The sequence below is a fragment of the Nelumbo lutea genome, chromosome 1 (genome assembly GCF_056320005.1).
Source record: "Nelumbo lutea isolate HS-2025 chromosome 1, American lotus-T2T, whole genome shotgun sequence".
Lineage (NCBI taxonomy): Eukaryota > Viridiplantae > Streptophyta > Magnoliopsida > Proteales > Nelumbonaceae > Nelumbo > Nelumbo lutea.
The window spans coordinates 170,670,670-170,679,574 of NC_142684.1; the positions used below are offsets into that span (position 1 = coordinate 170,670,670).

At 38.5% G+C, this 8,905-nt stretch overlaps 1 protein-coding gene across 1 annotated transcript; it reads left to right on the forward strand.

Annotated features, from left to right (window-relative positions):
* Window positions 1-3,158: 3,158 nt before the first annotated feature.
* On the forward strand, window positions 3,159-8,185 carry LOC148879143 (protein LIFEGUARD 2-like). The gene is made up of 4 exons (XM_088960567.1): window positions 3,159-3,764; window positions 3,870-3,983; window positions 7,602-7,759; window positions 7,864-8,185. Exons 1-4 carry the CDS (start codon window positions 3,512-3,514, stop codon window positions 8,068-8,070), a joined length of 732 nt encoding a protein of 243 aa, XP_088816693.1. The 5' UTR covers window positions 3,159-3,511; the 3' UTR covers window positions 8,071-8,185.
* Window positions 8,186-8,905: the final 720 nt, after the last annotated feature.

Below are 8,905 nucleotides of genomic sequence, written 5' to 3' on the forward strand. Positions count from 1 at the left end.
TTAAAGCAGATTCCCCCACATTATCCTCGTCATCACCAAAAGGAGAGAGAGACCACATTGAACTTCCCTTGAAAGCGACCAGTGCTCCGATCACCCATTATTGCTTGCGAATTGGTTGCTTTTCCACCATGGTTGGTCTATTGCAACTCTTCCCCTTCAGCCTTTTTATTCTTTGATTCTGAATCAAGCTCTCCAGCCATTTTCTGCAAGTTTCCTGTTTTCTCACCATGCACAGTCTTGTTAACAATTTCTCCTCTAATCTTGTTAAGAGTCTTGGCATCTTCTTTACTAACATCCACCTTCAACCATAGGTCATAGTCTGATGGTCCATTTGAGTCCTCCATAATACTGCTACTTAGCTTACCCAGCCGAACTTCAACCTCCTTCTCTATTGGCTTATCACCTTACGAACAAGTTTTAACAGTGTCCCTAGAAACCACAAGTATAGCAGAATAATGGTAACTTTTCATATTTAAAAGGGGACTCCTCTTCTTTCCCTTCTTCCAGTATTCCCCACAATCCTTTGGCTAAAGACTGGTTCACATTAACTTGAATCCTAACCCTTAGTATTTTTTCCCATGTTGGTCTTCTCCTTCTATTCCTCTCAGCCTTGTCTTCCATTGCTATTATCTCCCCTGCCTTCATAGCAAGCATTTCCCCGATTTCCTTTGTCATATAGTCTACCGTGATATCCATTATTCTAACCTACATGCCCAAAGAGTTGAGCTCGAGACTACTGGGTTTTGTCGTCGGAGTTTTACTAACAGAAGGCCAGGTGTATTCTTTGATAGTACCGGGTTCGTTGTTGAGGATATCTTCCCTATCTTTAGTGTTACCAAACTGAATCCAGAGGACTTCATTGTTGATTTTCTCAACTACATACTCATCCTTCGTCCCCACCACCACAACTTGATTAACAGTTAAATCACTCCAACATTTAGTGGTTTGCCCAATACCATTTTTGCAGATAAATTGCACTGGCCCGCCAACATTGCCTGATCCTTCTTTAAAATCTTTTTTCCGTTTCGTGCCCATCCACCATCACCTTCTTCTTCTTATCTCCCTCCATTGACACAATAGGAGAAAGACGAGTACTTTCTGTGACATACGGTAGATCAAAGAGATCGAGATGCACAGGAACTCTCAGCTAGAGCATGAAAAGACTTTCAAATAACCACTGTCGTTTCTACTTGCAACATTGTAGGTTGGTTAATAAAAGTTTTGAGAAATGGTTAATAAAAGAGGAACGGTTTTAAACGTTTTTTGCTTTTTCTATTTGGTTGGGTTATGGGAGTTTCAAGTAACACCCTATAAATTTGCTTTCCATCTCAGCTTAAAGTGTGTCGGATTCATTTCAAGAAATGCTTAGGCGTTCCCCAACTGCCCCATACATATAATCTCAGTTTTTTTAGGCATATTTTTAATAAACGTCTATAAAACCAAACATAGCCTAAGTATGTGTTTGGTTCCGCTTATGTTTTTTCATTCAATGTTTGTACTTTATTTGTTTGCAAAACCGAGAAAGATAATAATTATAATCGTTTATGACAATTAGGCACCACATCAGCATAACAGTGAAAAAACGCTTAACTGTTTAAGGAAGCTTTAAAAATTAATTTCCCCAAACGGTAGGTGTGCACAGAAACTGAAGTCACATTTTACTATTCTCGATGCGTATAGAAGAGCATGAGAGGGGAACTGCTGAAGTGCCTATGTGGCAATGTTTATTGAATAAATGCCCATAGTTCTAACAACAATAGTACCAAATGTTGTATTGATAATTCAAAGCATATATATTCTCCTAAAATTTATATTAACCAACATAAAACATAAAAAATATAAATAGTAAGAGTTCAGCTTCGATTAGGGCAAAGCTCGTTTGAGCAATCTTCACAACCTTGCATTGAGAATATCTTCGTGCTTATGTGCTTTATTTCATGGGGAAATATTCCCAATGCAAGGTTGCAAAAGGCAGGCGGTTGGAACGGTGTGGGCATGGGCTTGCCTTGAAGGAAGCTGATCTCAAAATCGGATGCTCGATTTTTTGAGTCCATTGACGACCCTAATTAAGATTAGGAATGCCAACAGGGTAGGGTAGGGCGGGGACGGGGAGCCTCTCCCCATCCCCGTCCCCTCTAACGGGGACAAGGTTATCCCCATTCCCGTCCCCACGGGGATCCCCATTCCCTGTGATTTTTTATAATGTTAACATTTAATTTGTTTTTTATTTTTTTATTTTATTTAAATAATTAAAATTTACAGTCCTATTAAAAAAGATTCAAACATATTCAACCATATTTTTAAATATATACATATATATATATATATATATATATATATATATATATATATATATATATATATATATATACGGGGCGGGGATCGGGGTCCCCGCGGGTGGGGACTGGTCTCTCTATCCTCATTAATGGGGATGAAAATCCCTATCCTATCCCTGCGAGGGAAAATCATCCCCATCCTCGTCTTATTCAGGGCAAATCTCCACAGGAATCCGAGAAATGAAGAAAACTACCATCCCTAAAAGATCGAGACCGGATCTGCTCCTCACGTGCCTCGTACCAATGCACATCCCACCATGCATTAGGAATATTTTCTGTACTTATACGTTATTATTTACGAGAAATGTTCCCGTTAGATTCCAATGCATGGTGAGATGTGACTGTGAGTTTGGTGTGAGGCGCCCATCGTATGGAGCAAATACTCAACTCCTTCAATGTTATCTAAATAATTCCAGCATGAGCATGGGTCCCGTATCTGTGGGCGCGTCCGCGTGGGCCGCGTGGCACTTTCTTTTCTTTTTTGAATGAATGCTCACTAAGAAATGTTTTGCTCGGAAGATAAAAGCGACGCGTTTGCGGTTCCTTCAACGTGTGATGTAACGGCCTTCTCACCAGTCCTCAACCAACTGATTTTCTGCGGGAACCGGAGGATATTTGGACCAATCATGATTTACCACGTCATGCCCACGTACCCACGTGTGAATTTATACGTGTTTTCTGGCAATGGAAAGTGGAAACAGCGAAATCCAAGGTGGAAACCCACGTTTGCGGTAATGACGTGGCGTATCGTGCAGGGAAAATTGTGGAGTGGAGTGTTCGCGTGAAGAGAGAATCGTATTAGTATTAAAACCTAGAGAAGTCGCGAACCCAAGAGAGAGAGAGAGAGAGAGAGAGGTCGCGAAGTTTCCAAAGTTGAATCACGACTAATTTAAAACGCGTGCTGCGCCTGCGTGCATCATCAAGACATCAACCGATCAAGGATAAAGCTAGATTGTATTGTTAGAAACGAACGTGGCCCCATCCGCTAGCGCTACCGCAGATTGGAGACAATTCCTTCCTCCGCTAGTCGCTAGACTCGAAGCTTATCGGCAAAGGAAAGTTAAAAAAAACGTAACCTACAAAAAGCCCTAATTTATCGCCTCCTCTTCTCTGCAACCACAACCGCCTACCGCCCTAACCATTTCTTCTTCCTATTGACTCACTATCCTGCGAAGATGTGGCCACCGTCGTATGGAAAAGCAGGCGACGTCGAGGCTGGGAGCCGCCAACTCTATCCTATGATGCTAGAGAGTCCAGAGCTCCGCTGGGCCTTCATTCGTAAGGTCTATTCCATCTTGACCATCCAATTGCTTCTCACCATTGCTGTTGCTGCCGTCGTTGTATCCGTTCATCCGATCGCAACCTTCTTTGTATCCTCTGGTCCCGGTTTTGCTCTATACATAGTTATCATTATATTGCCCTTCATTGGTAAATCTCGATTTCTGTCCCCTTTTTGTTTACTTTTCTGGACATTTCGTTTGAACTCATCTCAGTTTTTTTCTTTTCTTTTTTGTTTTTTTTTTTCTTCCACAGTTCTCTGCCCGCTGTACTACTATTATCAGAGGCATCCTGTGAACTTGCTACTTCTTGGGCTGTTCACAGTGTCACTTGCTTTTGCTGTTGGATTGACGTGTGCATTTACGAGTGGTAAGAATTTGTTGCCTTTGTTTAATCTTTTCCATTTTTTCTTGATTAATTATAGGAATCCTAGTTTTAGTTAAAAACGCCTAGTTGCAAACAGCATCCCAATTTTGCTTGCATAGAAGGACAAAAAACAAAACGAACAAAATACAAGCGTTTTAGTTCTGTGCAAAGTTGGAACAAACCCCCTCTGTAAGTTATGGCTGGATGAAATAGTGCTGGTTGATGGATCATTTGGTGATATATATGAAGTTTATGTGATCTCAGGGAAGAAATTTATGTAACAGTTTAATAAATGTCAAACGTGCCCTTTAAAAGCCTTAATTTTTATTTAGGTCTTGAACTTTGGTTGTACTCTGAGTATCGTTCCTCTGATATTATGTATCAGAGCCAGAGAAGAACATTTAATTGGAATTTAGACGTGCAACAATTAGATTGTAGTTGAAGGAAGATATGTTTCCTTCACCTACACTTTAAGAATATGGATCTTTGTCAACACCTGGCTGCGGCATTTCAACTTTGGGACTACTGTATGGAGGGTTTATTAAAACAGGGACTTTTCTCTGGATACTGTTTTGGAACTTTCGTTTATACTGCTGATTTCTAAAAACAAACGAACAAGTTTAGTTTTGGGAAGGCATCATTAGAACAACTACTTGGTAGGCAAAAGTATTATTCTAGAAGAATGAAGCTTCAAAGAAAACATTAGGATTTAGGACAACCTTGAGATCCTGCCAGCTTTCCTGATTGCTTACTTGGGAAAAAAATCATAGAATTTTATCCAACAACAATAAAACTTAGATGTCTTTGCTGTCCCGACTCATAAATGTGGTTTAGATGCATCACAGGATCAATGTTATAAATGCGGTGAAGTGATGACTAGTCATTTAGGCCTCTCTAACTGATGCAATGACTAGTCAGTGTCTAGCTACTGATTAGATGATAAAAAAATATGTTTTAAATTTAAGATATTGATACAATCTCATTAATAAATTATGGGTGAATTACTTAAATCACCCGTATTTTCTGATAAATGCTTTAACCTCTCTAAATTTCTCCCCTGACATTTTGAAGCAAGGTTCAAAATATAGATACATATCGGCCTACAGAGGGGGTATTGGGGTTTTGACCGGTTCAGGGGACGGATGGACCTTAAACCAGCCGTCTGAACCGGATTAAAAAAAAAAACTACCGATCCTGCCCGATATGCCTCTACTGGCGTATTGGGCATATCGATATTTTTAACCTTATTTTGAAGAAAGTACAATCAAAGGGTAAAGTTGGTATTTTCTGTTGTAAAGGTAGTAGGGGTATAACATACTCAACGTCAAACTAATATAATGGGTTTGTTTGTATAATTTCTCGAATATGTGAAGGGAGAAATTTGGAGAGGTCAAAGTGTAGGGTAAGTTACAGAATTTATCAGAAAACACAGGAGAGGCTTAAGCAACTTACCCGTAAGTTTATACAGGCTACAATTATGCTTTATACAAGAAAAGTATGATGTTTTCAAACAAATAAAAATTTTCCAAGTGTGCAACTTTGATTATTCAATATGCCCTTTGTTTGTGACAACTCAATACCAAACACAAACTTATTGGGAAAAAAACTATAAGAAATCCTTCACTGCGTTCTTTTATTTTATGCCTTTTTTCTATTTTATATGCTATCACCCAATCATGTATCACATATATTTAAAGCAATAACATAAATATAACAAAATGCAGACAGTCTATATTATTTCAAATATTCTTTTGATAGGCAAGGGTATAAATTGACTTCTGAAAGGAGGCCAAACCACCCTCAGTATGTACAAAAAGACCTTTATAAGTATACCAAGAAACAAAATATTTTTTTTGAAAAGAAGAGACCAAATAATTATGTGTACAGACAAACAACGATTTAAAATGACTGTGGTTGATTATGTTGACTATTTGACCTAGTTCATTCTTAGTTGTCCCAGGCGACTGCATCATGAGTGTTGGCTGACTAGTTAACGATGCAATCAATCTGATCCTCAACACTTTGATGACACTGCACAGGATATAATTAACAGTTGTGACAAAATGCCTGCTGTGATTTTTTTTCTTTTGATTAGCAACTCAGAATTTATTTATCGATTAAATTAAAAAAGCATATATAACAAGAAGTTGTAGGCAGAAGGAGAAGCCCAAAAGAAAAAAAAAACCACTAATTACAAACCAGCCCAGAATATAGATTGTCTTTGAATCCCCTGTTTAGCTAGCCCATCAGCCATACTGTACCTGATCTCCTAACCCATCTAATTTGTATCATTATGTCTTTAGATATTTGCTTGAAGCGCCTGAGTTCCTTTCTTAGTTTCCATATTACTCCTTCCCCCATTTTGAGTCAGTCAACAATCTTTGAGTCCCCTTCAATAATCAGCCTGTTAATACTTTTTCAACACCATACATTGCTGCCATCAGTTCTGATCTCACCACATCACCATGCTGAATAGGACGACCTGAGTACATGGCTAAGATATTCCCCTTCTCTTCCTCTATCACTCCACCAATGCCTGATGGGCTAGGATTTCCCATACAGCTACCATCAAAGTTTAATTTCTTTCATTCCAGCCGCTAGAGGGGACTAGACCTCATTTGTTTTAAATTTTTTAGTTGCAGTGTTAGTAATTGTTCCCCAAGATCTTAAAAAATCTCGTCTTAAAGTTAGCAAACAACTTTAATGTTTTTACCTAATGTGCCACCCTTAGAGTTACCACTTCGATGACAGTTTCTTTGCTTCTTTCCTTATCATAAAAAATCCTTGGGTTTCTTTCTTCCCAAATTGTCCAGACCACTGCTGGTGCACCTTCCCATGATTCTTCTTCTTCTTTTCGAGCCCCTGAAAGTATGAGAACTAAAGAAACCACTCAAATTAGCAGGAGTCTAGCTGCAACCAAACAAAGTGGAAAATTTTATATTCATGGAAATCAGACATAGGGCTTCCATGAAAATTAGACACAAGAAAATTTCCATACACATAGGGCTTTCATGGAAATTAGACACAAGAAAATTTTATATTCATGGGGCCAGTGTTATCGCACACATGTGTCCCCGGTGATTGGTGATTAATAGAATTTAAACACAAATCGAAAACCTTGGTATGTTGAATGTAAATAGAAGAAAATGTTGTATTCAATAAAAATCATTGAGATGGCCCAACATACATTTTAAAACCATAGTTAAATTTCTTCGACATTCCCAATAATGGATAGGCCTAACAGATGGAGGATGAACCGATGTTGATAAAAAATGCCATGCATTAATTGCTCTCACTTCCTTTGTATGGCCGTAGGGCTTTTTATTTGTTGAAGGGCTAATTTTCCAGTGAGATGTTTATGTAGTTTCTGACCATTCATACAACAGATAGGTATGCTGCTATTGTATTGGAGTTCTTTTCAGCCTCGTATGGTTCCCCCATTCTGGAGCTTTAAACCTCTATTTGGCATTGAATTCAATCTTGTACACTCTTGTAAAACAAGAAAACAGAACAAAAATCTTGCGTCCTTGTTGGTTTGTTGCATGAAGTTCAATCTTTCTATATTTGCCTCAGTTGAAAGTTCGTCAGGTATTAATGATTGATTCTCTTATTTGACATCAGGGAAGATTATTTTGGAGTCTGCAATTTTGACGGCTGCGGTGGTTCTGAGCCTTACACTCTACACATTTTGGGCAGCCAAGAGGGGCCATGATTTTAACTTCCTGGGGCCCTTCCTATTTGGTTCCTTATTAGCCCTTATGCTCTTTGCCTTCATTCAGGTATGTGTAGTATTACAACTTATTTGCCATTAAGTGGGCATCGATCTCCTGCGTTCGGCTTCTGAAATATGGGATTTGCGTTTTTTTTATCTATGGGCTTGCAGATACTATTCCCCTTGGGTAAAATCTCGGTGATGATTTATGGCGTCCTAGCAACCATCATTTTCTGTGGGTACATAATCTATGACACTGACAACTTGATCAAGCGCTACTCATACGACGAGTACGTCTGGGCTGCTGTTTCTCTCTATCTAGACGTCATCAATCTGTTCCTTTCTCTGCTCACTATATTTAGAGCTGCTGAAAGTTAGAAACATGTTTTCTTTCAAGCTTCTGAGTTGAATGGTGTAACAACCAACAAGTGTATCCAAAATGTAAAGTAAATCAATTATAACGTTTGGAATCCACTCCTGCATTGGTTTTCAACACTTGGGGTTTCACTTGTGATATCTGATGCTCACGTTTCACCCGTAAAGCGATCTGTATTTGGTATGAACTTCAACAGTCGAACATGGAAATTGAAAATAGGGAAAATTTTTTACCAGTACCGGTGTGTATTAAGTCAGTCTCCGAATCAAGGTTCAAAATATCAATACGCCCGATACGCTGGTATGGGTCTATTGGGTGAATAGATGCTCTTTTTGGTGTTTGTATTTTTTTTTTTCCAACTGGTTCACGGGAGTCGGTTTAGGTCTTTGCCACACCCTGAATTGGTCGGTATCGGAATGATACGTATCAGCTGATATGGGCTGATACATGTTGATATTTTGAACCTTGTTCCGAATGTTGCAGTACCTTAAAACTTTTAAGTTTTAATATGTATCTAATAGGTCTCTGTTGTATCAGTTATCTCTATCAAGTGATGAAATATGTCACTTAAGTTTTTTTTAAATGTGAAAATTACTTTTGAAAGAAGACACTTTTCATGGTTTTCTACTTTGATACTAAACAGTTGCACAATTGCTACGTTAGGAACTGGCGATGGTAATGGAAACCATAATTGTCAAGGCGATGCTTAGGTGCCCTTGGTGGCTTGGTTTGTTTAATCACCAAGCAGTTTATTATGGTGTGTTATACGGAAATTTTTATATTTTTAATCTTTTGAGGTTACAATTATAAAATAGACATTTTTAAATTAAAATATTT

Excerpts from the sequence above, each read along its gene's own strand:
- LOC148879143 (XM_088960567.1), top strand. The coding sequence starts at position 3,512 with ATGTGGCCACCGTCGTATGGAAAAGCAGGCGACGTCGAGGCTGGGAGC. Across the intron at positions 3,765-3,869 it reads CATTATATTGCCCTTCATTG|TTCTCTGCCCGCTGTACTAC; the intron begins GTAAATCTCGAT and ends TTTCTTCCACAG. Across the intron at positions 7,760-7,863 it reads TGCTCTTTGCCTTCATTCAG|ATACTATTCCCCTTGGGTAA; the intron begins GTATGTGTAGTA and ends ATGGGCTTGCAG.